The sequence below is a fragment of the Brassica napus genome, chromosome C1 (assembly GCF_020379485.1).
Source record: "Brassica napus cultivar Da-Ae chromosome C1, Da-Ae, whole genome shotgun sequence".
NCBI classification, from domain to species: domain Eukaryota; kingdom Viridiplantae; phylum Streptophyta; class Magnoliopsida; order Brassicales; family Brassicaceae; genus Brassica; species Brassica napus.
Window position 1 is genome coordinate 7,488,961 of NC_063444.1, and position 27,549 is coordinate 7,516,509.

Consider the following 27,549-nt stretch of genomic DNA (forward strand, 5'->3'; position numbering starts at 1 on the left):
AGAGAGAGTTTTGACAAGTTCAATTATTACAAAGTTGGATAATGATGTTTCTTGCCCACCTTTGGATAAAAAGAAAGCAAATATTATACAGAAAAGTAGGAAAAATCGTGCAAAGGAAAAGTGGGTGGAAGAAAGTGGGAAGTTGGTTAATCCCATCAACTTTCCAGTGGTCCCCGGTAAGGGTTGATACACCTGTAGTAAATCGATTATAACTTATCCAATACATCTCCAAATGACTTGAAACCACTTCCATTGGAAAGCTAACTCAATTTCCAGTGTCTCCACAAATTTTGAGCTTCAGAAAAGATCTTTAAGGCTTTCATCCGTGTTCATCTTTCACTCTCTGAAATTCCATGATTCGGGAGCGACCTCGCTGTGTCGCTGCGAGAGGTCGCTCCGGATCCGTTGTCTCCGGGTGATCAATACGCGAGCGACTCTTTCCTGTCGCTCTAGTGAGGTCGCTCCAGACTGGTGATCAGAGCGACTTGGTGGTGTCGCTCCGGACTGGTCGCTCCCATGCCTTGCTCGCCCAATGACCACTCTAAACACTCCTTTTTGAGCTCCAAATGCCTCCAAGTGTCTCCAAGAACTCCATGTGGTACTCCAATACCTGATAAGGACTCATGTATGCAAAATGCAACCTAAACATGGCTAAATCCTAATCTATATGATCAAAATGCACATGGATGAATGGATAAAACAATAGAAATATGCAAGATATCAACTCCCCCAAACTTGTTCTTTACTTGTCCACAAGTGAACTTTCTAGAACTCATAGGGAGAGAGGTTGAAGGTGGGAGCTCATAACCAAAAGAAACACCACTAGCAAACACAATTAGCACACTCTCTTATTACACTCTAGCTTCTCTAGGCCTATCTCAACTCCTTTTGTCCCTACACTCACCATCAAGCATCCACACATTCAGATCTGCCAACTCTCACATTCATTAAGCATAAGATATCAAGTGAATTCTTGCAAATGGTCAGTTGGTCCAAGTCATTTGGTTGGGTAAGGGAAGGCTTTTATTCAAGTGATTCAAGAGGTTCAAAACATATGATCTTTAAGGTGGTTTACTCTCAAAACAAGTAGCCTTGACATTGCACATAATATATCTAAGAAAGGGACCAACTCATGCATACAATGCTCAATCTCCATTGTTCTACCCTTTTCCCAAACATATAAGTTACACATTCACTCTCAAATGTCAAACCCAACTCACACCTCTCACCAAAAGATTCTAAAAACATCAGCTCTTTTTCCTTGAAATCTATAAGGGATTTTTCACAACCTCAAAATGTCTCTCAGCTCCTAACAACTTTGCTAGCCCCCTTTTTCTCTCTTTTTTATTTTTTTTTTTTTTTTTTTTTTTATTTTTTTTTTTTTTAAGGTTGGGGGCCAAGACTTTTCAAAACTAGAGCTGGAGGTTCTCTACTTATCCCAATAAATCAATTCACTTGAGCACAAGAATCTATCCTTTTTATTTCTCCCAAATCATGATTACAACGCTCACCCTCCCACCTATAGCTAGACAATAGAGTGTCCAATCCAGCAAAAATGAAGATCAAGCATTGTCGTTCCCGATACTCTCAACATTATGCACATGTAAAACTTTCCGAAGAAGGCCTCACTCATCAAACAATGAAAGCTTAAAAGGAAGGAAAGGTTTTGGGAGTGGTCTACCACTAGAGTTTGTCAAAAAGAATGGCATAAAAGATGTGACAACTCAAGTGTGTATAGCCATGACTCAGTACACAAGAGACCCTAAGCAAGAAGCATTAAGTTCATTCAGTTCAAATAAGGTTGTAGCTGGCTTCAAAGACTGAGTTTCTACAATCAACAAGTTTCAAGAAGAGTTTTCAAGGCTCGAAACATACAAGTCTTTTCGAGAGGTGCATGGATACTCAGGTGCAACGTAGTGTTCTTTACAAGGTATTTAAAATCATTGCTCCCAATGCAAGTGAATGCAACCTATATGCTCTAGACTCTCCTAATGGTGCAAATGATGCAATCTAAATGAAAAATCTTTTTTTTTTTTTTTTTTATGCAAATAGGTGTTCAATGCATGACTCAAATGAAACACAATGAAAGCAAACATGATCAAATGCTTGGTACCTCCCCCAAACTTTAGATACACAGTCTCTGTGTTCAAGGAAAGAGAGAGATACCGAGAAGAAAACTAATTTGCAAAAATGAAATGGTATATACAAGGTAGAGAAAGAAGTACCTCCTATGGATAGTATGTGGGGGCAGATGCCCCAGCATCGTCGTCGTCAGGAGGGAAGGTGGTGTAGTAACCACCGGATGCTGAACCGGAGCCTCCATACCATGGTTGGCTCTCAACCTCGTCAATCTCGTCCTCACTGTCTGAAGAAGCGAGGGATGGGGATTTGTTGCCTGAAGTGGAAGGTTGAGTGGGTGGGTTCCTCCACTTACGCTGAAGCTGCGCAGCAGTGAGGGGGAAGCCAAGAGCATCAGGCGGTGGTGGAGGCTGGGGGTTTGAGGTGTTCGCAAAAGCGAAATCGGCTGAGCTACATCCAGCTATTCCTCCCCTAGTTAAGACATCAGCTACTTTCTTCATGAACTTGGCTGAAGTCTTTGCCTGCTTCTTCACAGTCTTGCTGAGCGCCTTGCACTTATCCTTCAGCTTTTCTATCGTTCTGTCCTGAGCTTTGTTCCACCTCTGGAGACGACCAATGTGGTCATGAGCATCACGGAGAGCTCCAGGTGGAAGGACTCCGTCATGGGGCTTGAAGTAGTAGCGCGGAGGTCCATAGATATGCTCAGATGTGTCTGCAACAGGCGAGTCAGGTTGCGTAGGGACACTCCTTTTCCTTGATGGATCTGGTTGAATTGGATCGAGAGGCCCGTGTTCTCCGAGAAAGTACTCCTGGGGAATGTTGAAGCTGACAGCTCCAGGTATCTCTAAACTCGTCAGGTTCCGGTTTGGAAGAACCACCTCGACTGGCTTGCCCTGCAAGTAGTAGTGGTAGACGTAGTCCTTCCCATACATCCCACTGAAATAGGTGGCAATCCTCAAGTAGGTGCCATCAATGAACCTAGGCCCCGCTGCGTCCTTTCCCAAGGGAACATTCAGAAATTGGAGCAGTGGTGTGATCATTCCGCCTATCCCCATCTTTGGGCGCGAATCAGTGGTGTACCACGCCCAGTCTCTGTAGTGCTCGAGACGGCCCACAAAGAAACTGACAATCCCAAAGGTAGCATAGATATCAGTGCTGGGAAGGGGTAACAGTCCAGGTTGAGCGTATGGACGGATAGCCGGACAGAGCAGTCGCATGTCTTCCTCAGTAACCGTACCCGCTTGCTTCCGTGGGTAAAAAGCATGGACTAGCAATCTGTGGAGGTAGCGTACAGACGGGTGTCGGATGTGTGAGTTCTTGTCCGCCCCGGTAGAGTGCTTGTTTCCAGTGATCAACTTCCAGAGCTGTGTGGGGAGGTTCTCACACTTGGGAAGTGAGTGGTCTTCTAGGTCTTGGAACCCCATGACCCTCCCAATGTCCTTGAAGTTCATGTTGAATTCTCTTCCATTGACCTTGAACCTGATTTTTCCCCATCCTTGTCTCACATGCGCCGTGTCATGGTAAGTGACCACAAGAGAGGATAGGAACTGACAAGTGACATCCTTGTAGAAAGGATAAGCCATGGTGAGGAGTTTTGGCATCTTCAAATGTCCCAGCATCGTCTCAATATCAGACTCTAGACCCAACTCCTTCAGCAAATCGAGGTCGGCAAACCTGGTTGGAGCCCAAGTGACTCCATTCTTCAAATGATCATATAGCTCCTCCACAGATGGAGTTTTCGTTCTGTCTCGATCAACAGCAACCCCTTTGCCCCTTGACATTTTGGCTTTCTTCGTAGGTGCCGGCTCATCTTCACTCTCAGTTTCACCTTCCTCATGGGTGTTAACTGGTACGCTTTTTCCTGCCCTCTTCTCGTGTTCTTTCGATTTCTTTGCAGCCAACGTCTGCTGTCGCACAGTCCTATGCGTCCCTGAGCCAGTTGGCTCGCTGGTTAAAGCTTTTCCTCTTAGTGCAAACTCTTGACTTTCGGCTTCTTGCCTCTCAGCTTCCAACCTTCCCTTTGTCTTCTTAACCATTTTCACCTGAAAAATTACCAACTTGGAAAGGGATAAGTAGATGGAAGTAAAGAAAAGCAAGACTTTGCAAGTGAAAGTGAACTTAACAGTTTAATTTTTCAGTTTAAACTCAAGTTCAACACAATGCAACAATGTAACATCTTAACTCATCTAGTCCACCCACAAACACACCCAATTAAGATCAAATTCGAAAAAAAACCCCCAAATCCATGAATCCTAATTTTGCCTAAGTGCGATTTAAACTCAATTTCACCATTAATTCAACAACCCAACTTGATAGATAAACTTTCCCTAGTCTATTTCACCACAATCTAGCAAGAAAAGAACCAAATTTCGACTTTCAAATTCTAGGGTTCATGAACCTACGAATTTGAATTTAAAAACTCAATACCTTGCTCTGGATGAAAGGAAATTGTGAATGGGTAGTGAAGAATAGACTACAGGGGCGAAAGCTTGGATTTAGAAACAAGAACTAGTTGATTTGGGTGAGAATTGAGAAGGTTTTGGGAATTTTGGTGTGGGTGAGTTTGAGAGAGTTTGTGAGTTTTTGAGAGGAAGGGAGAGTGATAGAGATGGAGTCGCGGGGGTTGGGGTAGGTTTAGGGTCGTCCGGTTCAGTCTAGGGTGGTTAGGGTCGGTTTACTTGAGTTAAACCGGGGTTTAGAGTTAGGAAACTTACCTGGACCGGTTCGGGAGCGACGTGAGGGTGTCGCTGGGAGAGGTCGCTCCCGAGTCGTTTCCTCGCGTCGTGTTTCGACTAAACCGTGAGCGACCTTGTAGTATCGCTCTAGAAACCTCGCTCTGAGCTGGAGCGACGTCAAGGTGTCGCTCTGGGTTAGTTTTTGAACTCCGTTTCGTCGAAACCGCGAGCGACCTTGTAGTATCGCTCTAGAAACCTCGCTCTGAGATGGAGCGACCTTGAGGTGTCGCTGTGAGACCTCGCTCCCACGCACGACTCCTGCTCAAAACTGAACCGATCAAGCACCTGCACACAACTTTTTTTTTTTTTTTTTTTTTTTTTTTTTTTTTTTTTTTTTTTTTTATGCAATAAGATGAAAAATGAAAATACCAATGCAATATATACAAGGATACGCATGGGACTTCCTCCCAAGTGAGCTTGTTTTAAGTCCCGAGCTTGACTTTGCCTCCTTTTAGATTAGGCCGGTGTAGGATCAGACAGTGGAACTGAAGTTCCCAGGTCTTCCGATTTGGTTCCCAAGTAAAGCTTCGCCCTTTGTCCATTGATGGTGAACTCTCTTCCATCAGAAGTCCACAAAACTATTGCTCCATAAGGTTTAACCTCTTTAATCTTGAAAGGACCAGACCACCTTGACTTGAGCTTGCCTGGAAACAATTTCAGTCTGGAGTTGTATAGAAGAACTTGATTTCCTTCTTTAAAGTCTCTTTTCAGGATATGTTTGTCATGGAGAGCCTTTGTTTTCTCTTTGTAGATCTTTGAACTTTCAAAAGCTTCAAGTCTTATCTCATCAAGTTCATTCAGCTGGATCAATCTCTTCTCCTTGGCACTCTTGATGTCAAAGTTCAGCAACTTGACTGCCCATAGTGCCTTGTACTCAAGCTCAACTGGTAGATGGCAAGATTTTCCATAGAGAAGGTTGAAAGGTGTAGTCCCCAAAGGTGTCTTGTAAGCTGTCCTATAAGCCCACAATGCATCATCAAGCTTGATGGACCAATCTTTCCTTGTAACCCCCACAATCTTCTCCAGAATGGACTTGATCTCCCTGTTGGAAATCTCAACTTGACCACTTGTTTGGGGGTGGTAAGGAGTTGCAACCTTGTGCTTCACACCATTCTTCTTAAGGAGGTTTGCAAACAGTTTGTTGATGAAGTGAGACCCTCCATCACTGATCACAACTCTTGGAATCCCAAACCTTGGAAAGATTATGCTCTTGAACATTTTTAGAACCACCTTTGCATCATTGGTTGGACTTGCAATTGCTTCCACCCACTTAGAGACATAATCTACAGCCACCAGTATGTACTTGTTGCTATAAGATGAAGGAAAAGGCCCCATGAAGTCAATACCCCAGACATCAAACACTTCAACTTCTAGGATGGGGTTTTGAGGCATTTCATTCCTCTTGGTGATGTTTCCTCTTCTTTGACAAGAGTCACACCTTGAGACAAAGTCTTGGGTGTCTTTAAACATGTGAGGCCACCAAAATCCAGCTTGTAGCACCTTTGCAACTGTCTTAAAGGTAGCAAAGTGGCCTCCATAGGATGATCCATGACAATGTGTAAGGATCCCATCAATTTCTTCTTCAGCCACTGCCCTTCTATAGAGTTGATCTCTACAAAGTATGTAGAGGTAAGGCTCATCCCAATAATATCTCTTCACATCTTTATAGAACTTCTTCTTGGCATAACCTTCAAGGTTCAATGGCTCTTTTCCAGTAGCTAAGTAGTTGACTATATCAGCATACCAAGGACCCTTCTCATCAGCTGCCTTCACCTCTTCAAGTTTCTTTCCCGTCTCACAAACAGCTACCACTGCATGAATAGCCATCATTTGCTCTTCTGGAAGTCTGTCATCAATAGGGATTCCACACTCCACCTTCAACCTGGACAGGTGATCAGCTACTCCATTCTCAACTCCAGGCCTGTCCTTGATCTCAAGATCAAACTCTTGTAGCAGCAGAATCCATCTCAACAGTCTTGGTTTTGCATCTTTCTTGGCTAAGAGGTGTCTCAATGCAGCATGATCAGTGTAGACAGTCACCTTTGACCCAACCAAGTAGCTTCTGAACTTCTCAAATGCAAAGACAATGGCCAATAGCTCCTTCTCAGTTGTAGAGTATTTAGCTTGAGCTTCATCAAGTGTTCTACTTGCATAGTAGATCACATGTGACTTCTTGTCTCTCTTCTGGCCTAGGACTGCTCCTACAGCAAAGTCACTTGCATCACACATGATCTCAAAGGGGAGATCCCAATCTGGCGGCTGAACTATGGGTGTACTGATGAGTGCATTCTTCAGGTTTTTGAAAGCTTCCATACACTCCTCATCGAAGTGAAATGCAGCTTCTTTGCATAACAGCCTGGTCAATGGTCTAGCTATCTTAGAGAAATCCATGATGAATCTTCTATAGAAACCGGCATGACCCAGAAAGCTTCTTATATCCTTCACTGTTCTTGGTGGAGCTAGACCAACCATGACATCTATCTTGGCTTTGTCCACTTCAATTCCTTTCTCAGAAACTTTGTGTCCAAGAACAATCCCTTCATTGACCATGAAGTGACACTTCTCCCAATTGAGCACCAGGTTAGTGTCCTCACATCTCTGTAATACCCTGCAAAGATTTGACAAACAAGTAGCAAACGAAGAACCATATACAGAAAAATCATCCATAAACACCTCCATTACATCCTCAATAAAATCAGAGAAAATTGACATCATTGCTCTTTGGAATGTTGCTGGTGCATTGCACAGTCCAAATGGCATCCTTCGATATGCAAAGGTACCATAAGGACAAGTGAATGTCGTTTTCTCTTGGTCATTTGGGTGTATAGGGATTTGGAAAAATCCAGAGTATCCATCAAGGAAACAATAATAAGGATGGTTAGCTAGCCTCTCTAACATCTGATCAATGAATGGTAAAGGGAAATGATCCTTTCTAGAGGCTGCATTCAGTTTTCGATAGTCAATGCACATCCTATGTCCAGTTATTGTTCTTGTTGGTATTAACTCATCATTTTCGTTCTTAACAACTGTTATGCCACCTTTTTTAGGAACTACATGCACAGGTGAAACCCAATTGCTATCAGAGATAGGATAGATCACACCAGCATCTAACAATTTGATTATCTCTTTTTTAACAACATCTTTCAAATTAGGATTTAATCTTCTTTGGTGTTCAATTGAAGTTTTAGATTCATCCTCTAGATGTATCCTATGCATGCACAAAGATGGTGAGATTCCTTTAATGTCATCAAGTGAGTATCCTAGTGCTTTTCTATACTTTTTAAGTTCATTTAAAAGCATAGACAATTCATTCTCAGTCAGCTCACTACTCACAATGACAGGATATGTCTCATTAGGTCCAAGGAAAGCGTACCTTACACCATGGGGAAGAGGTTTAAGCTCCACTTTTGGTGCCTTGAGCTCACTCCAATCAGCTTGATGGAGGTTCTCTTGAATGTCTGCTGAGGCAGCATGTTGAGTCATTTGTGGCAACTCCATGAACTCATCTTCTCCATCCTCCTCAAGGTGAACATCTAGCCTTCTTACTAGCTCATCACTCTCTTTGTTTTCAATCATTTGGGTCTCTCTTTCAATGGTCAGGGCCTGTTGAAGAGAGTCCTCAATCGCTAACTCTTCAAGGAAATCATCAGCCAAGGCATCCATCTCATCAATGTAGAATATTTCTCCTTGAGTTGTGGGCTTCTTCATCATCTCCTTGATATCAAAATGGAGAATGTGATCTTTTCCAAGGTGGAGATCAATTGTGCCATCTCTCACATTCACCATTGCTCCAGCAGTCGCCAAGAAAGGTCTCCCAAAGATCAAAGGATCTCTAGGCTCTTCATCCATCTCAAGCACTACAAAGTCAGTAGGCACTTCACAATTTCCTATCTTTACAGGAAGATCTTCTAGGATGCCAATGGGGAGCTTGACAGATCGATCAGCTAGCACCAAAGAGATCTTGCACTTTTTATATTGTGTAAACCCAAGCTTCTTGGCAATGGATAGTGGCATGAGGCTGACACTTGCTCCCAAGTCACATAGACATTTCTCAAATGTCAAAGGTCCAATGGCGCATGGCAGGGTGAAACTACCAGGGTCTTCTAGCTTCCTTGGGACAGTCATTCTCTGAATAATGGCACTGCACTCGTGAGTAAGAATCACCATCCCTTCCATCTCTTTCTTCTTTTGTTCTACAGCATCTTTCAAGAACTTGCTGTATTGTGGAACCAGCATAAATGCATCAATTATGGGCATGGTGAGCTGAACTTCACTCATTTGCTTGTCAAACAAGGCTTTGTATTTCTCTAGGAGTTGCTTTTTGAATCTTCCAGGAAAGGGAAGTTTTGGCTCATAGGGAGGAGGAGTGAACAATTTCTCCTTTGTTGATGTAACCTCCTCATTTTTGTTCTCAAATTTCTCCTCTCCAATCTTTCTCTTGCTCTTAGCTTCAACTATCTTCTCCAATATTTCCTCATTAGTTTTCTCATCCACAATCACCACATCATCATCTACATTGATGACCACCTCCCCACCTAGTTTCTCATTATCCTTAATGAGAACTTTAGGAGGCAACTCTCTTCCACTCCTTAGGGTGATTGCCTTCATTGTCTCCTTTGGGTTTTGTTCAGGGTTTCCAGGTAGTGTACCTTGTTTGCGACTTGAGCTGGCTGTCATAGAGACAAACTGGTTCTCCAAGTTTTTGAACTTGTTGTTTAGATCATGGTAATTCCCATCAATCTTGTTGGGTAGATTTTTCAGCTCATACCCTAATTGTTTTTCACTTCTAGCTTGTCCCTCCAATAATTGTTTTAACATCGCTTCAGTACTACTCTCTTGTGGAGGTTGTGTTGATGATCCAGCTTGTTCTTGTGCAGGTTGATTTGGTTTTGGTGAGAATCCAGGAGGGAAGTTCTGTTTTGGTTGGTAACCACCTTGGTTGTTGTTGTAGAATGGCTTAGGCTGATTGTTGTAGAATGGTTTTGGCTGGTAGTTGTTGAATGGCTTCTGTTGGTTGTTGTAGAAGGGTTTCTGTTGGTAGTTGTTCTGGTTTTGATAGTCATGTTCCTTCTTGTACCATGTACCCTGAGCATTGACATAGTACATATCTTCTTGGCATTCTACTCCATCAGCTTCAGAAACCATATGTAACTCCTCCTTCTTGTTCTTTTCTGATAGTAGCATGTCAATCTTTTCTTGTATTGCTTTCAGTTCTCTTTTTGTGGTCATATCTTCTCCTCCCCCACTTCTGTCTCTTCTGTCATATTCATCATTGTAGACAGAATCACTCTGTGCCATGTTCTCCAAGAGTTCTAATGCATCTTCGACAGTCCTCCCCAAGTAGTTTCCATTGCTTGCAGTGTCAAGCTGGCTTTTGAATTTAGGCAAGACTCCTCTGTAGAAAGTGCTTAGCAAGCTCTCATTGTTGAAGCCATGGTGGGGACATTGAGACAAGTAGGTTCTGAATCTCTCCCATGCCTCTGAAAATCCTTCAAGTCCTTTTTGTTGAAAACCAGAGATCTGATTTCTAAGGTTTGCAGTCCTTGTAGCAGAGAAGAACTTGTTGAGGAAGGCCTTCTTGCATTCATCCCAAGTTGTGATAGTATCACTTGAGATGTTTTTCTCCCAAGTGTGAGCCTTGTCTCCCAAAGAGAAGGGAAACAATCTGAGCTTGAAAGCATCCTCTGAAACTCCATTTGTTTTTGACAAGCCACAGTATTTATCAAATCTGTCAAGGTGATCTAGTGGGTCTTCCAAGGCAAGTCCATGGTACTTGTTGTTTTCAATCATGTTGATGAGGCTGGACTTGATCTCGAAATTGTTGTTGGCAACTGGCGGTCCCCTAATGCCCAACCTATTCCCATTTATGTTAGGTTGATCATATGTACCGATGGCCCTAGCTTGGCGTTGTGGTTGTCTAGGTCGAAGGTTGGCAGCTCCTTGACCATTGCCCTCTTGAGCAGCTCCAGGAGGAACTTCTTGGACATTTTGTCTATGATCATCAACTTCATAGACACCTTCCGGTTGATTCGGGTTTCTCTCCATCTCAAGCCCCAATCTATGTAAGTGGGCTTGCTTTTCTCTTTCTCTTCTCTGTCTTCCCAACTCTCTTTCTAAGGCTTTGATGTTGTCCACTCTTGGTGCAAGATTTGTTGATCCTTTGCTTCTCAAGTTCATGCACCTGTCATCCAAATATATATGAAGATAGATAATTAGTAACTTAAAAACAAAGTAAAACTCAGTCTCAAGCAAAGACTCAAACGCAATGTCACAATCAGACTAGGATTGGCAACGGCGCCAATTTGATAATAGGTTTTTCTGCCTATTGCAAATGTTGTAGTGTAGGGGGGTGAATGTCGAACCAGTCCTAGTGATGTGAATCAGTGAGAATACAAGTCATTTCTTAAGCTAAGCAGATTCAATAGTTGTGAGTGTGTGACAAGTAACAATAGCAAACAGAGCAATACAACAAGGTTTTAATCAATTTAGACAAGTGAATCCATGGGTATTGGGAATTGACTTCAAGTAACTAAGATCCAATCTAGGTGACAAGCTTTCAATCAAAATAATCTCTTAAGTCTAAACACAATCTTAGACAAGTCCTATGTCTAGGTAAATGCCCATTTGCTTAGAAATCATTAAACATCAAATGTCTTTGGCTTAATTCAATCAAGCAATCTTTAAGTTCAAGTTCAATAACTATCTAGCAATTTTAACATCAAGTGTCCTTGGCTAATCTCACTAGAGCTTAGTTGAGTTGATTCAAACACTTCATCTAATCATGTCTGATGAGAAGTGTTTAGAAATCAGGTTTAGAGTGATCAAGACTAAACAAGCATTAAAAATACTCAACAAGCAAGTTCATACAAGGATCTAATACAATAACACCATAGATCTTCACTAAGTTACTCTAATCTCCCTAACCCATGAATTCTTAAGGAAACTACTCACTAATCTTCATGAAAACACTTAATCTCATAATAGATTGAAGCATATTCAAGTAGATACAACAGAGAATAAAGATAAACAAGGATTAAATAAGCAAAACGAAATTAAAACTCAAGAACAGATGATGAACAATTGAAGAACAGCTCAAGAACACTAAGAACAATGATATTTCAAAGAGAGAGAGTTTTGACAAGTTCAATTATTACAAAGTTGGATAATGATGTTTCTTCCCCACCCTTTGGATAAAAAGAAAGCAAATATTATACAGAAAAGTATGAAAAATCGTGCAAAGGAAAAGTGGGTGGAAGAAAGTGGGAAGTTGGTTAATCCCATCAACTTTCCAGTGGTCCCCGGTAAGGGTTGATACACCTGTAGTAAATCGATTATAACTTATCCAATACATCTCCAAATGACTTGAAACCACTTCCATTGGAAAGCTAACTCAATTTCCAGTGTCTCCACAAATTTTGAGCTTCAGAAAAGATCTTTAAGGCTTTCATCCGTGTTCATCTTTCACTCTCTGAAATTCCATGATTCGGGAGCGACCTCGCTGTGTCGCTGCGAGAGGTCGCTCCGGATCCGTTGTCTCCGGGTGATCAATACGCGAGCGACTCTTTCCTGTCGCTCTAGTGAGGTCGCTCCAGACTGGTGATCAGAGCGACTTGGTGGTGTCGCTCCGGACTGGTCGCTCCCATGCCTTGCTCGCCCAATGACCACTCTAAACACTCCTTTTTGAGCTCCAAATGCCTCCAAGTGTCTCCAAGAACTCCATGTGGTACTCCAATACCTGATAAGGACTCATGTATGCAAAATGCAACCTAAACATGGCTAAATCCTAATCTATATGATCAAAATGCACATGGATGAATGGATAAAACAATAGAAATATGCAAGATATCACCTCATCCCACCATTTCCACACATGACACTCTCCATCATCAACATTAGTACATGTGTAGTATCTGCGACCTGGATCGGTTCTACTGTGAGACGTAGCTATCTGAGGTTGACTCCCACAGTAGCATGTATGTGGAAAACCGAATTCAACCTCAGGCTGCGGAGGGTACACAAACACCTGAGCGTTAACGTAGTCTAACTGAGCTTGGTCTTGCTGAATCAGAGCTTCTATTTCATTGTAGTCACTGTCCGACTCATCCTCACCAAACTCCTCAGTCTGGGAAGGTTGGCTATAGCTGTAATCAAGACTCATGTTTAATGAAACCTGTAAAAATTTACAAGGTAAATATTAGAGAGTTAAAAAGTCGTTGACAAAGATTGACATGTATTTATAAAGATGGACATTCATTTTAATTAATCAACGAGCAAGTAAACATAATAGATTAATTTATAAAGGTAGACATACAAAGCAACCAGGAAGTACATTAAAAACATAGACACCGTTCACATTAAAAACATAAAAAGCAAAGTACTTAAGACACAAATTAAAGACACTGCAAATAAAAAGCAAAGTTCTTGCACAAAGGTTTTAGGAGATATTGTATGAGATATTTCTCTAGATATACTGGGCGAGGAGCTTGTTTTTGGCTACTTCTTCAGCCTCACTGAGTGGTTCGGTTTTGGCTAGGAGAGTGTCTAAGATGAAAAGCTTTGACAGTTTATCTTTCCTCTCCAAATCCTCCTTCCTTATTTCCCAAACCGTCGTATACTCAGCAACAGACTTCCCCTTCGCATTACTCCGTTTAGCTTTTGCAGCCTTTACACCTTTCGGTCGTATCTCTTCTTCACCAACACTTGTGGTTGATGTTTGGGAATCTGTTTCAACGGTTTTCCTCTTTGAACTTCCAGAAGCTTTAGTGCTGTTGAGGTTAAGCCATTTTTGCTCATACCTCAACACACACCACGCATGCTCAAGTGTAAATTTGGACTCCTGATCAGTGTAGAAGATGTCATGGGCCACCTTGAGAACATCATTCTCATGCTGACCACTACTAATTTGTCGCTCCGCAGCCGCATATGCACCATAAAACTTGTTAGTTTGATCATTGATTTTGTGCCACCATCTCCACCATTCAGAGCTGCAAAGAAATAATATTCTACTCGTTTCCAGTCCCTGACTTTTGGTTATTGCCGACTATAGCATCCTTAGATGTGTTTAACCAGGCACTGATCAGCATCTCGTCCTCGGCTGGGGTCCATTTATGTCTCTTCCCACGCTCCACAGGTGTGTCTGTAGGTGGAGTTGGAGCCTCACATTATTGTGAACTGAATTGAGGGATCTGTGAAGATCCAGAATGAAAACTCTCATAAGGAGAGTTCTCATGATGAACACTTTCGTGTTGACTGTGAAGAAGGCCCATATAACCAGCAGACTGGTTATACGGAATCCTTGGATCCATAGAATTAAGAAGAGAGAAGTGATAAGAGAATAGAAAGCGGAATCTGACAGAGTTATACCAGAGAAGAGAGAAAGAAGATGATGGAGATTAAATCGTTTTTTGGACGGATGGTTTAATAGGTGAAACTGTAATTAACACTATCATAATGACCTAACTACAAAAGTACATCTCAGTTATTACACATTACACAACCATAATGACCTAACTACCGAGTGCATTAACTACCAAACAAACTAGCCTTGCAAACAAACTAGACTATCAATTCAGTATACAAACAAGAATATTTCATTACGGAAACAAGAGTTCAAGTCTACACGCTTTGGTTGCAATCAAACTAGAGATTTATTTCAGTATAGAAATTAGATTATGTCATCATAGAAACAATAGTTCATGCCTACATGAGTTAATATACCAACTAGATTACTTGGGAGCTGAAGAGAAAGTTAATTACCTTGAGATGTGGACGAAATGGTTGTTTCTCTTAGAGCTGTTTACTAATAGAAACCAGGTTATTGTAGACGAACCTCACCTCACCTATTAACCTCAGAATCAAAAGAACACACATATCAGTAAATCAAAACAGAACACGAAATAGAATTGAAATCCCTAAATCTACACGATAACTACACATATCAGTATCATCAAATAACCACACTCTCTCAAAGACTCTAGAGACGAAAATCGATTTTTGAAATCCCTAACTAGTAAAGCAATCAACGAGTAAAAATTACTATCGGATTAATAACACAAACGAAAAAAAAATACATGCAAATCCCAACGAAGTAGATCGAAAACGAGAACCAAATACATGCAAATCATACGGAGGAGGAACACCTACCCTTTCACCTTCAAATCGCGGAATACGATGTTGATGAGAGAGGAGAACTGTCGAGAGAACCGTCGAGAGAACCGCCGAGAGAACCGTCGAGAGATCCATCGAGAGATCCGTCGAGAGATCCAGAGTCGGGAGGAGATGCCTCGGGAGGAGATCCGTCGAGAGGAGAACCGTCAGAGAGGAGATGCGCCGTTGAGACAAAATCCCCCTTTCAATCGCCGAGAGAGAGAACGAAAGAGACGAGGAATGTCAAACTCGATCCAAAATCGATTTTGCCCTCACGAATTTTCATCGGCCATTCCCAGCATGCCACGTATCTCCTTAGGACGAGACCAAACACATCTTAGTTAAGTGGTGTCCTTCATGATATTGGCTAATATTGATTTAAATTAAATACGATTAATGTTAAGATATGTCATTAGGGACGCCGATAATGTTGCCCTCAGTGGGGGTTCCAAGTACATAGGGTCCCTGAGCATGTACTTTCAAAAGCTGAGGAATATTTCAAACATTATTAACTAAACGTAACACTTAATATAAATTCCGTTGTAGTCTAGCTGGTCAGGATACTCGGCTCTCCCCCTGAGGACCCGGGTTCGAGTGGCGGCAACGGAGTTACTTTTTGTGAACAATTCCCTTATGGCGGGAAATTGTTTTTATGTTGATTAGGGTTCTACGACGAATCTCCTCTGTTCTAGTTTTTTTTTTCCCGTGCTGTGAAGAAGCTACTGTATGCGGAAAGAGACGAAGAAGGCTAACACTAGCAGAGCGATGAACACCTACGGCGCTGGCTTGGAAGCAAACACACTAGCCATGCTTGATTCCACCGGCGCTAAGGACAATCGCGACGCCAACGAAGATCGTTCGTAATCTCAATACTCTTCTTCGTTTGTCGTTTCCCGTTGTCTTCTGATTATCTCGACCCGTTGAATTGAACCCTTAGGTTTGCAATACCTGGAAGCTGTTCGTGCCGCTTCACTTGTACCCGAACATGGAATCCCTCCCACCAAGTAAGAATTTTTGTAGCTTTATACCTCCAAAAGTTTGAAGCTTTTGATCTTGGGATTTTTCTTGATTTGTAGCAAAATGTACCAAGCGATGTTCCGGATACTGAGATTCGGAAGAACGTTGGAGCTCGTAGCAGCAAGTTTCCACCTTTTGACACAACTACATCAGGTAGTTTACTCGATGAGAATCTTCTAGTTTCATTTTATGCTTCAATTGGTTTGCTTATATGCTGCTTCATGTTCTTGGAAGTACAGAGGTATCCTTGGGTTTATATATCTGATGGGAAACATGAGTTGGATATCGTTGACGAGGTACTTGTTCAAATGCTTTGATGCGTGTTTTTGTTCGTTCTTAGTTATTGTGGGGATGGTTGATTGTCATGTGGTTTTGTTTTGGCAGGCTTGGTCACCGTTTAACTTTGGGTCTGATTTTGATTCTGGTGAAAAGGAAATATCAGTGAGAAGCTCATGTAAGGATGGCTGTCTCCTCCTTTGAGAAAGCTTTTTTTTTGTTTGTTCTTGGATATTGTGATTGATTGTTTTTATGATTTCAGTGTTTCAAGAGCTGATTCAAAACATGAACAAGGGTGTCGATGAGTCAGAGGAATCAGATTTAAAGGTCTGTTCATTTGTTTGTACATAACTTAAGAAGTTTGCAGACTCTCATATAGCTTGTTAATTCTTGCAGATCCTGGGAAACATGTTCTTGTTCAAGTATCTTGTTCATGTTCTTAAGTTAGATTTCACGCCCAGAAACCAAGTTTTTGAAGGTACAAAATGTTATCTTCATAGTTTCACTGGAGTATCTTTATAGTCTGGTGATAGTTACATAAGCTTTGTCTCTTTTTGCGTTCCAGAAACCATGAACTGGAGTCTACTAAAAGAATCCTCGCTGAATCTACTTCTGGTACATCTCATAATCAAATGGATCAGAAACTAGTATAGTCACTTAAATTATCCGTGATGTAATGGTAATGTTTCCGCTTGTAGGCTTCAAGGAGAGTGAATTTCAAACTTCTAATGAAAGATTGCATATCTACAATGTGCACACCCTTTGATGCTGATGGAAAATCCATCAGTTTGGTTGAATTGCACAAGGGCATGCTTTCTGCTATGAAGGAACTTCTAGTAATGGTAAGTCGTTGGTTATCATCAGTATACAGAGTTACTATTTTTGGAGTTCTTTGCTCTCACATTTTCTCTGTCTTGTTTTAGATCATAGAGCTTGATGCATCAAAGAAGAAAGCTGACATTGAAGGGATTACCAACAGAGGAGACGGCGTAAGGTATTCCTACAAGATTTCAATTTCTGACAAAATCTCACTCCTTTGTTCGTTTTTCTTGGCCATGCTCTTGATTGATATATTGATGCAGGACTCCTGCATTGGAGATCATAGTCGACGAGCTAACTTATGATGAATATCTACTGTCAAATTTTCTTCAGGTAAGATGGTTACTAACCACTTATGAAACTCTTGTGTTTGTTTATTTGCTTTCTGGTTCTTGAGTGAGAGCTTCTCTTGCAGGTGTTCGATGATCCTAAATGGAAGCTAGAGATTGTCCTCCAGTATCTTACCAAATACATTCCTAAGGTTTTATTTACTATTTGATCTTCTGGTTTATCTCATTTTCTCCAACAAATGATGTTCAATCTCTTTCTGGTTGCAGCCTTCTGTTCGTACTAGAAGATCAAACACTCCTCAAGGAGAGGACTTGAAAACGCTTAATGGGATCTTGAAGACCTTTTCAAATGGTACAAATGCAAAAAACATCACTAAGAAGATAGGACCTGTCGTTGTTCAGATCCTCATTGGACATGGCTTTCTGGTAATAAACGATATCTTTGTTTCTCCTTTTCACATTCTCATAGCTTTTCTTTGCCTCCTCGTTCCTAAGTTGACTAATCTATCTTCAGGCTCAGCTCACAATCTCTAACACTAATGAAGGCGAGTCTATAACAGAGATATGCAATAGCGTCATCGCTGCATTAACTAATCTAAAGCGAGTAGATCAGTAAGCTGCATTTCCTTACCCTTTACTCTCCTAAGATATATAGCTTTTCTTCTCTTAGTTCAAATGTTTATTGCAGGAAAATTGAGATTTTACCATTTGGAAAGGAAGTCTTGTTCACTGCCGAAATGGTTCTTAAGACAAAAGCTTGATGCACCTGGGAATCAAGATTTTAGCAACTCAAGAGGCTTTGCATTGTGCTAAAAGCAAAAACAAGTAGCGTAGGACTTAAAGAGTTACAGTTTTCAATGAACTATGAATGTTTTCACATGAATGTATATTCTATCATATTTCAGCAAAAAAGACAAGTTGACTGATCTTATGATTCTGTTGATGCCTTGGTCTCATTCCTGAAACAAATAAATACTTGCTTTAATTAACAAATCAATGCCTTTTTTTAAGTGTCTGCAAGCAAAGATATGTTCTTACTTGGAGGATTGGGGTGACTCGAGCTGCATAGTGACTGGACCGTCGTTTACAAGATTAACCTTATAACCAATAGAACTCTATTTAATCATAATGAACTAAATAAAGCATGTCTATCGATGGAAGGATTCATCTCTTACCTTCATCATAGCTCCAAACACACCATCTGTTCAAAAAGTGAGTAAACCAGTTCAGTCAAGAAAGCTGGAGAAAAATTTTAAAGTTGTGAATCAAGCAACAAGAGCTTTTACAATGTTTCAATACCTTTCACAGCATCAGGCTTATTATATGCTTTCTGGAATCTCTCAATCAAAGAAGCGTAAAAGGGTTTCGCCTTCTCAGGCGGCATAGCGACGTGAAAATCAGGTTTGTTACCTTTCATGAAGCCGTACAATGTAAACTGACTAACTGAAATTGAACAGACGATCAATCATCAGAGCAAACAAAGGAGATAAAAGACATTTTATTCTTTAAGGAAAGATGCATTATTACCAAGTAAAACTCCATAACCCCTCTGCATTACCTGCACAACACATCCTCAAACTTTGTATAAACCCTATTGCAAAAAGGGGTTTAAACAGAAAGAGACAAATCTTGTTGACAGAACTTACGTTTTGGTCCCATCCTCTGCCAGTGGCTTCATTAGTGAACAACCTCATGTTTAAAACTTTCCGACATCTACAAAAAAAAAAAAGTAAACTTTGTCAGACAGAGAGTAAAGATAAAAAAGTTTGTGTCGGTAAACAGGCATTACATGTAATCAGCATCAGCATCTGTATCTGATTCATGGATTCCGATTAAAACTAAGAGACCAGGCCCAATCTCCGACACGATTCTACCATCCACCTGTCGATATCTCCCAGATCAAATAAAGTGCCAGATTATATCGACGACCGAGTGAAAGAGAGTATAACAAAAGACTTACCGTGACGGAGGAAGATGAGACTCTCTGGATCACAGCTCTCATTGCTCTAATCTGAAAATTTCTACGGCAAAGTTGCAGAGTTTGATGGCTGCGATTGCGGCGGAAGAGAAAAGGTGAGAGCTTGTTGCGGAGTAGAGTGGTGTGGGAAGACGGAAACGCACAAGAAGCAAGACAATAGTTCATTTTGTTTTTCCTTCTCTCTCGTTGAATGGATAGCCGAAGTAAACCGAACAAGATTGACCTTTTCGAAATTGTAAATCAAACCAAAATTAATTGGTTACCATTGAAATTGAAACCAACCAAAACCGAAACCAATTCAAATAGACCCCGAACCTTCTGAGACAATCAGAAGGTCGTGGATTGCCAGTTACTTTATCGCCGTCGCCGAGACTTCCTCCGCCGTTTATAAATTACACTGAAACAACCAACCCGAAGAGAAAGCAAAAAGGTCTAAAAGATGGCGTTTTGGAAGCCAGGAACGGAGAAGCCAAGCTTCGTAGAGGATGAAGAAGGAGGCATAGTGCTCATGTCCAACAATCTCTCATCCTCTTCTTCTTCTAGGTATGGTTGCTACTCTCTCTCTCTCTCTCTAGTACTTGTTCAGGGAATGATTGTGTACTTTGTGGTCGATATTTGCAGTTTTGGGTATGCGAATATAGAGAAGCAGAGGCAGAGATTGCCAGTGTACAAGTACAGGACTGAGATTCTGTATCTGGTGGAGAATCACGCTACCACCATCATCGTTGGCGAGACGGGCAGTGGCAAAACTACCCAGATCCCTCAGGTTTCTTTCTTCTCTCTTTGTGATTGTTTTTTTGTTGGAGGAAAGCACCCAGCTTTGCTAGTTTCATGATTCTTATGCCATTGTTAGCTAGAGAGGCATACAACTTACTCATTCTTGCAAAATCCTGCAATGTTTAAGCTCAGTACTAGCAGAATCGTCTTGTTTCTTGCTAGCAAAGTTTATTTATGTAAACGCTTTGGCTATGCTGTTTTCCAGTACCTTAAAGAAGCTGGATGGGCTGAAGGAGGCCGTGTTATTGCTTGCACACAGCCAAGGCGTTTAGCTGTCCAGGTTTGTTTTGTTTTCTCTCCCTCCATTATACCTTACAGCTCAATTTTTGAAGTTTCGTGCTTGATCACATATTTTTGTATATTGCTTAGTCGGTTTCTAAGAGGGTGGCAGATGAGATGGGGGTGAATCTTGGGGATGAAGTTGGCTACACAATTCGATTTGAAGATCATACAACTTCAGTGAGACTCTTTCTTTCACACTCTTGTGCTTTTTTTTTTTTGTTAACTTATGGTTTGATGATGCCGGACAAACTGTTTCGCTTTGTTACAACAGGGTGTGACTAGTGTGAAATTTCTCACTGATGGAGTACTTATCCGAGAGATGATGGAGGATCCTCTCTTGACAAAGTATAGGTAATGCTTTCGCTCCACAGCATAGTCTCGTTCGGTTATGATTTATTTTGTAAAGTAGTCTTTGTAAACCTTCTCTTATTTGTCATTGTATAGTGTTATTATGGTAGATGAAGCTCATGAGAGATCTATCTCAACCGACATTTTACTAGGACTCTTAAAAAAGGTAAAGCATTCAGACATAGACTTCATTAGATCATCCCTTTTAGTTTACAGTTTACTTTGCTCAACTACACTGAAAATTTTAATCGCAGATACAACGTCGTCGTCCTGAGCTGCGTCTTATTATCTCGTCAGCCACAATCGAAGCAAAAGCAATGTTCAATTTCTTCAATACCAGGTTCTGATCTTATCCAATGGTTATAGTTTTTTTTGTTCCTGAAGTCTCGGGGATCTTGGAATCACTTGTACACTAGATTGTTAAACACTATGTAAAATTAAACAGTAAAAAACGCCAAGCGCCAGAAGGTAGTGCCCAAGGACCAAACTTGGAACCTGCAATCTTATCTGTCGAGGTATATTGTAACTCTTAGCTTTCTTTAGAGCATTCTCTCATAACCCTTGTTTCCCTGCGTTATTTAGAGAGTTTTGTTCTGTTGGTGAAATGTTCTCAGGGCAGAGGCTTCAGTGTAAAAATTCACTATGTTGAGGAGCCTGTTTCAGATTATATTAGATCGGTTGTTTCAACGATTTTGTTGATTAACGAACGGGTATTTTGATTTGTTTTTATAAACATCCCTATTATGATACATTCCTTTCCTTGTGCTGTTATCTTTAAACTGTCTCTTGTTATGTTCAGGAGCCACCTGGGGATGTTCTTGTATTTCTGACAGGTCAAGATGATATTGAAACTGCTATTAAACTTCTTGCAGAAGAAGCTCATAGCAATCAAAAGAATTCTTCAGGTATATGCAAAATGTTTATACATATAAATGAATATTGTCAATCAACTTTAGCATTTACCTTTTGCAACATTGTATAACTCGTATCTATTTTCAGGACTGCTCCCTCTGCCACTATATTCAGGACTTTCACGAACAGAACAGGTTGGTTTTTGTTGCTTGGCTCTAGACAAGCTCAACCATACTTCTAAGAGTATTAAATTCTGTAAAACTAAAACCGCGAAATGTTGCTCTCTCTTTCTTTGTTTCAGGAACTGATCTTTACTCCAACTCCCAGAGGAAAAAGAAAAGTTATACTCTCAACAAATATTGCAGAAACATCATTGACTCTGGAGGCAAGGCTTCTTTGTTACTGTTATTGTGTTGCAAATCTCATGGACAAAACAGATGTTTTCTCATTCAAATTTTGCTGAAACATCTGAGAATAACTTTCTGTGACGTTTCTTTACTCAGGGAGTTGTCTATGTGATTGATAGTGGTTTCTCAAAGCAGAAATTCTATAACCCGGTAAGTCCATCCCCATTTCTTTTGTTTACATCTATCCGCTGTTTGTAATATATATAGAGCATTTCGAAAACATCTTACATTTCTTACCCTCACAGATTTCAGATATCGAAAGTCTTGTGGTGGCACCAATATCCAAAGCATCTGCTAGACAAAGGTCTGGTAGGGCTGGGCGAGTTCGGCCTGGAAAGTGTTACAGGTACATTCATGTTCTTGTATAAAAGTGACGTACTTATGTCTGATTTGTGACGTTACTTCAGTTCAATTTGTAACGACTGTTGTTATTATTCCCTCATTTCTTTCTATTATAACAGTTAATGATTTAACTAGGCGGGTTATACATTGACATTGATCATCTTTTTGGTAACTAGGCTTTACACCGAAGATTATTTTCTCAAGGAAATGCCTGGAGAAGGTATACCGGAGATGCAGAGGTCGAATCTTGTTTCAACTGTGATACAGGTACAAAACTTGCTCAACTCTTTCATATTCCTTTTGTGTTTAAGAACTTGCAATTTGGGATGCCTTTCATAAAACCACAAAATTTATTTTATTGTTCGAAGCTTTTTGGCTTTTCCAATAAGTAAATCCCCACAGATGAGAGGAAAGTTTTCTTCTAGAATATTCAAGCTCCAGTGATTTTCTTTGTTTTCTCAGCTAAAAGCTTTGGGAATAGATAATATATTGGGTTTCGATTGGCCTTCACCTCCATCCCCACAAGCAATGATACGGGCACTTGAAGTACTTTATTCACTTCAAATCCTTGATGATGATGCAAAACTCACTTCTCCAACAGGATTCCAAGTTGCAGAACTTCCACTGGTACTTTGTCGTACTAACCTTGAGTTCCTTTAAAGTATTAAGTTCATTTGCATTTTATACTGTATTATTACAAATCTCATTTTCGCCATTTTTGCTAGGACCCAATGATATCGAAGATGATCTTAGCTTCAAATGAGCTTGGTTGTTCAGATGAGATCATTACAATTGCTGCAGTTCTCTCTATCCAAGTAATAGCTCTTAACCCCTTTTCATCTGCTAAAGTTTCTTCGCTTCTTGCAAAAGAATAGATTGCAACTTTTAATGATTTGCTTTCTGTTTAGCTAAATGGATACAATCTTGACTGTATATCTTTGTGCAGTCTGTTTGGGTCATTGCCAGGGGAGTACAGAAAGAACAAGATGAAGCAAAATTGAGATTTGCAGCTGCGGAGGTATATATTGCTCTATAACTTTGAGCAAACTATATCTCCGAAAACCTATTTTGGCCGAGTAAAATCATCTTTCTTGTCTATTCAGGGTGACCATGTCACATTCCTGAATGTATACAAAGGTTTCCTCGAGTCGAAAAAATCTTCACAGTGGTGTTACAAGAATTTCCTCAACTATCAATCCATGGTGCGTATATACCAACAGAACTAACACTTAGACCTTAGTTTCCGTTCCTACATTCTACTTTGTTTTTGTTTCATTTCGCAGAAAAAAGTGGTTGAAATCAGGGATCAACTCAAACGGATTGCTCGGAGATTAGGCATCACCCTGAAATCATGTGATGGAGACATAGATGTAAGAAACTCTACTATCTTGGCTTCAATAGGTAAATAGCTTGCAGGTTTTTAATGTTGCATCATATGATATGTTTCAGGCTGTGAGAAAAGCTGTGACTGCAGGGTTTTTCGCCAATGCATGCCGCTTAGAAGTAAGTAACTGATTTTACTTCTCTGTTTATGTACATCGTTTTCAGTTTTATAGAGAGATTAAATTTTCATTTTTTATATTTGTTATGATGTTTTAGCCACACAGCAATGGAGTATTCAAGACCATTAGAGGCTCTGAAGAAGTTTATATCCACCCATCGTCCGTATTGTTCAGGTTAGTAGTCTCTTGTTGCTATTGATTTAGCAAAAACCTCGATAACATCAAAAAGTATGGATATTTTTCTTTTGAATTTGAAAGCTCATTTGGTGTGTAATCTTTGTTTTATACAATCATCAGGGTGAATCCGAAATGGGTGGTTTACCAGTCCATTGTCTCAACAGAGCGTCAATACATGAGGAATGTCGTTACCATCAATCCTTCTTGGCTGACAGAAGCTGCTCCGCACTTTTACCAGAACCGCCAAAACAATATGTCCTTGTAGTCACCAAGATAACACCTTCAGTTCAAGACAGTGATAAAAGTTGTCCCTGACAACGTTTCACGATGGGTTCCTAGGCTAATACAATGCAAGAATGTTTTGGAAATGCAAGAGAAAAGCATGTTGTTGTTTGTTTGAACAACTGTATTCAATCAACTTAATGGAGAGAACATTGTTTGAAAACTATACTCAATGAAGAAAGCATAGAATCAGATTTGCCTGTTTATAGTTTTCTGGTTCTTCTCACAGTTTACAAAAGTTAAGAAAATGACAACAGACTCTCATCTCCTTATTCAGCTGAAAACCTCAGCGAACTTCTCAGAAACAAGAACTCCTGAATCAATAGACTCCAATGGATCCTTCCTGAGACGGTGCCTCAAGCAGTTAGGGATAACGGTTGCAACATCATCAGCAGTGACTCGATCTTTTCCTTTGAGAGCTGCAAGTGCTTTCGCTGCTCTGTTAGTCACAATGTCTCCTCTCAACCCATCAACATTGAGCTCAGAACACACCTTAGAGATCTTCACCTTCAGCTCCCTATCAATCTGAACCGAGGAAAGATTGCTTCTAGCATTTGAAATCTGGTCTTGAAGCTTGTCCTGCTCCGTCTTGTAAGTCTCACGAAAATCCTGTGGGTTACTATCAAACCGAGCCCTCTCTTCAACGATCTTGACGCGTAGATCAGCATCTCTAACCGTCCCTACTTGCGCATGCATACCAAACCGATCAAGAAGCTGTGGCCTAAGCTCTCCCTCCTCAGGATTCCCAGAGCCAATCAAGATAAACCTCGCCGGGTGAGAAATCGAAATCCCTTCTCTCTCAACCGTGTTCCAACCAGAAGCAGCTGAATCAAGAAGCACATCGACCAAATGATCATCCAAGAGATTGACTTCATCAACGTAGAGTATCCCTCTATTGGCTTTAGCCAACAAGCCAGGCTCAAAGGCTTTCACACCTTCAGTTAAAGCCTTCTCGATATCGATAGTTCCACAAACTCTATCTTCAGTTGCACCTAAAGGAAGATCAACCATGTTGATCTTAGTCGCGACAACAGGAACCTGCTCTCCTCTTTCCACTCTCTCTCTCACCTCAACACCCATGAACTCAGGATCTAACGGGTCAGAGTTGTAAGGGTCACCTGCAACCACCTTAATCTCGGGCAAAAGATCGACTAAGGACCTGACAGTTGTGGACTTCCCGGTTCCTCTGTCTCCCATTATCATCACACCACCGATCTTGGGATCAATCACGTTCAACAAGAGACATAGCTTCATCTCATCTTGTCCTACTATAGCCGCAAAGGGGTAAACAGGCCTCGCACTCTTCTTTGAATCGAACTTCCCTACCTAAAACCCAAAAACCACCATTACACAACATAAAAACCAAACAGCAATCATATGCTCTTTCTAAAATCAAGTAAAGTCTGAAACTTTATCATAAAGTTGGAAGTCGTACTTGTTCAGTGGAGTTGATTTCTGTGGCTACATTCATAACTGAGACATGGTGACGAGACCTGTTCTTCTTTGGCCTTATTTGGATTCCTGCGTTTAGCTTTCCTCCACAGATCTTCCCTGTAAACAAGAACTGGATGTTTAAGTAAAGAATCGAATTGAGAAGACAGCAGGGTTTAAGGTTTTGAGAGATTGGTGGGTTACCTGGCCTGAAGCAAATGGGAGAGATCGAAGGTGTTGAGGAAGAAGAAGAGAGGGAATGAGAAGCACAGATTGCTGAAGAAGAAGTTCCCAGAAGAGACGCCATTTTTTGTATGAGCTTTGCTGCTTCACTAGCTTCTTATTGGCTTGTTTTTTTTTTTCTCTTGGAGAGATTATGGTTATGTTTGGTGCTTGTGGTCAGGATAAGGAGATGGATTTCCTCCTCTATCTTCCTCATTTTTAATGTTTTTTGTTTCATTTTAATTTTTTTAAGAAACAATTATTAAATCACTTGGACATAAAAAGAACAATTTCTCAATTTTGATATATATACTAGTTATTGATACGCGTTTTTAGCGCGGATAATTTTTTTATAAAAAATTTATATAATCACAATTTTTCTTCATTTAAAATAGGTGTGAACGTAAAATTCGTAACTCAAAGTCAGTATCGAACTCAAACCAAAAAAATAATTCATACCTTTCTGAAATGTAAGAAATCCATAATAGTCCTTGTATGATGTACACCACATATCCTGAATCCGAATGGGCAACTTGAAAAATCAAAAAAATACCTAAAAATCCAAAAACCGATCCAAAATTCCAAATTAATCGCAAATATAAATATTTGAAACATAATATGTACTTCAAATATTCAATTCAATAATTATTTTGAAATTATATCTAAAAATAAGTATTAAATCCTCAATAAGTACCTTAAATATTCAATCCTATATATATAAGTTTATTTTTTATATTTTGCTTTTCAATTTTGAATTTAACTTCGGATATATCCGTACCAAACTCACATAACCTGAATCGGAACAATATACAGTTACTTTATGGATTTTATATGTGATACAAATTAGAAGTACAACCGATGTGTTATATCTGACTCGATCCGTACTTACAAATTTACCAGAATGAGACTTATGATGTGATATAAATTAGAACCAAAATTTCCAATACCCAACCCATATCGCAATGGGTACATGAACGCTCAAGTATAATTTAAGTATGTTTTATGTTTTGTTCAATTAGTTTTATATTTGATAAATATTTTATATGTGTTGAAATAACTCGTGAAACTATACTCATAAAAATATCAAAAATAACATGTTCCAACATATCATTAAATATAATGACTGTTACTATTTATTTTATAATATATATATATATATATCTCTAATTTTAACTATTTATTTTATCATATATATATATATATATATCTAATTTTAATATTTTATCTATAAGTATTATATTATATGTATTTGGTGAGGGTTTTAAAGAATTTGTTTTTTGCATTTGAATTAAAGTACAATTGTATATATGAATTAGTAGGCTTATTTAATTCTTTTTTAATTAATATTATTTATCTAAAAGTATTGTTAATATAAACTGAATTTATTATTTAAAAAAAAAAGATTAGTTATTTAGTTCCTTAATTCTAGGTTAGGATATATATTTAATAATAATTAAGTTAGATATAAGTAGAAATAATAGGAAAGCTAATTAAATGTAATGGTCTAACTTAAACTATTTATAAGTAGATAAAAAATAGAACACAAAATTAATAGATTAGATATCGTCGGTGGATGAGGAATATCAA

At 39.9% G+C, this 27,549-nt stretch overlaps 5 protein-coding genes and 1 non-coding gene across 6 annotated transcripts; 3 read left to right on the forward strand and 3 right to left on the reverse strand.

Annotated features, from left to right (window-relative positions):
- Positions 1-5,140: 5,140 nt before the first annotated feature.
- On the reverse strand, positions 5,141-11,281 carry LOC125580645. Its single transcript, XM_048745484.1, has one exon. It carries the CDS (start codon positions 10,989-10,991, stop codon positions 5,271-5,273), a length of 5,721 nt encoding a protein of 1,906 aa, XP_048601441.1. The 5' UTR covers positions 10,992-11,281; the 3' UTR covers positions 5,141-5,270.
- LOC125581075 lies at positions 10,243-10,349 on the forward strand. The gene has a single exon (XR_007318786.1). It is a non-coding gene; the product is annotated as a small nucleolar RNA R71 (small nucleolar RNA).
- A 4,235-nt stretch (positions 11,282-15,516) lies between the features above and the next one.
- On the forward strand, positions 15,517-18,355 carry BNAC01G10840D (negative regulator of systemic acquired resistance SNI1). The gene is made up of 15 exons (XM_013815558.3): positions 15,517-15,816; positions 15,898-15,964; positions 16,037-16,130; positions 16,217-16,273; positions 16,362-16,431; positions 16,516-16,580; positions 16,650-16,731; positions 16,819-16,868; positions 16,952-17,095; positions 17,177-17,247; positions 17,336-17,405; positions 17,488-17,553; positions 17,630-17,788; positions 17,877-17,974; positions 18,051-18,355. Exons 1-15 carry the CDS (start codon positions 15,687-15,689, stop codon positions 18,121-18,123), a joined length of 1,296 nt encoding a protein of 431 aa, XP_013671012.1. The 5' UTR covers positions 15,517-15,686; the 3' UTR covers positions 18,124-18,355.
- Positions 18,142-19,548, reverse strand: LOC106430025 (D-aminoacyl-tRNA deacylase-like). The gene is made up of 8 exons (XM_013870834.3): positions 19,323-19,548; positions 19,152-19,243; positions 19,009-19,075; positions 18,890-18,920; positions 18,662-18,805; positions 18,538-18,563; positions 18,401-18,459; positions 18,142-18,321 (listed from the first exon to the last, which is right to left on the reverse strand). The coding sequence occupies exons 1-8, from the start codon at positions 19,503-19,505 to the stop codon at positions 18,291-18,293; spliced, it is 633 nt and encodes a 210-aa protein (XP_013726288.2). The 5' UTR covers positions 19,506-19,548; the 3' UTR covers positions 18,142-18,290.
- Positions 19,549-19,649: 101 nt separating this feature from the next.
- LOC106375605 (probable pre-mRNA-splicing factor ATP-dependent RNA helicase DEAH9) lies at positions 19,650-24,515 on the forward strand. The gene is made up of 23 exons (XM_013815557.3): positions 19,650-19,883; positions 19,962-20,106; positions 20,323-20,397; positions 20,487-20,576; positions 20,671-20,750; positions 20,844-20,913; positions 21,002-21,087; positions 21,193-21,262; positions 21,362-21,457; positions 21,547-21,652; positions 21,747-21,793; positions 21,901-21,984; positions 22,103-22,156; positions 22,252-22,352; positions 22,525-22,615; positions 22,811-22,975; positions 23,074-23,163; positions 23,295-23,366; positions 23,452-23,550; positions 23,632-23,718; positions 23,798-23,851; positions 23,948-24,024; positions 24,148-24,515. The coding sequence occupies exons 1-23, from the start codon at positions 19,780-19,782 to the stop codon at positions 24,290-24,292; spliced, it is 2,088 nt and encodes a 695-aa protein (XP_013671011.1). The 5' UTR covers positions 19,650-19,779; the 3' UTR covers positions 24,293-24,515.
- Positions 24,516-24,582: 67 nt separating this feature from the next.
- On the reverse strand, positions 24,583-26,047 carry LOC106375607 (magnesium-chelatase subunit ChlI-1, chloroplastic). The gene is given in 3 exon segments (NM_001316128.1): positions 24,583-25,635; positions 25,745-25,860; positions 25,945-26,047. Coding segments are annotated over 3 exon segments (1,272 nt in total).
- Positions 26,048-27,549: the final 1,502 nt, after the last annotated feature.

Bases quoted from the DNA above. Each gene is read 5' to 3' on its own strand.
- LOC125580645 (XM_048745484.1), bottom strand. From the start codon at position 10,991: ATGAACTTGAGAAGCAAAGGATCAACAAATCTTGCACCAAGAGTGGAC.
- BNAC01G10840D (XM_013815558.3), top strand. From the start codon at position 15,687: ATGCGGAAAGAGACGAAGAAGGCTAACACTAGCAGAGCGATGAACACC. The intron at 16,432-16,515 runs GTAAGGATGGCT...TTATGATTTCAG, and splicing joins AATATCAGTGAGAAGCTCAT to TGTTTCAAGAGCTGATTCAA. The intron at 17,789-17,876 runs GTAATAAACGAT...ATCTATCTTCAG, and splicing joins TCATTGGACATGGCTTTCTG to GCTCAGCTCACAATCTCTAA.
- LOC106430025 (XM_013870834.3), bottom strand. From the start codon at position 19,505: ATGAACTATTGTCTTGCTTCTTGTGCGTTTCCGTCTTCCCACACCACT. The intron at 19,076-19,151 runs GTAATGCCTGTT...TTTTTTTTGTAG, and splicing joins GATGCTGATGCTGATTACAT to ATGTCGGAAAGTTTTAAACA. The intron at 18,806-18,889 runs GTAATAATGCAT...GTTCAATTTCAG, and splicing joins GGGTTATGGAGTTTTACTTG to TTAGTCAGTTTACATTGTAC.
- LOC106375605 (XM_013815557.3), top strand. From the start codon at position 19,780: ATGGCGTTTTGGAAGCCAGGAACGGAGAAGCCAAGCTTCGTAGAGGAT. The intron at 21,263-21,361 runs GTATATTGTAAC...AAATGTTCTCAG, and splicing joins CTGCAATCTTATCTGTCGAG to GGCAGAGGCTTCAGTGTAAA. The intron at 21,458-21,546 runs GTATTTTGATTT...TGTTATGTTCAG, and splicing joins TTTTGTTGATTAACGAACGG to GAGCCACCTGGGGATGTTCT.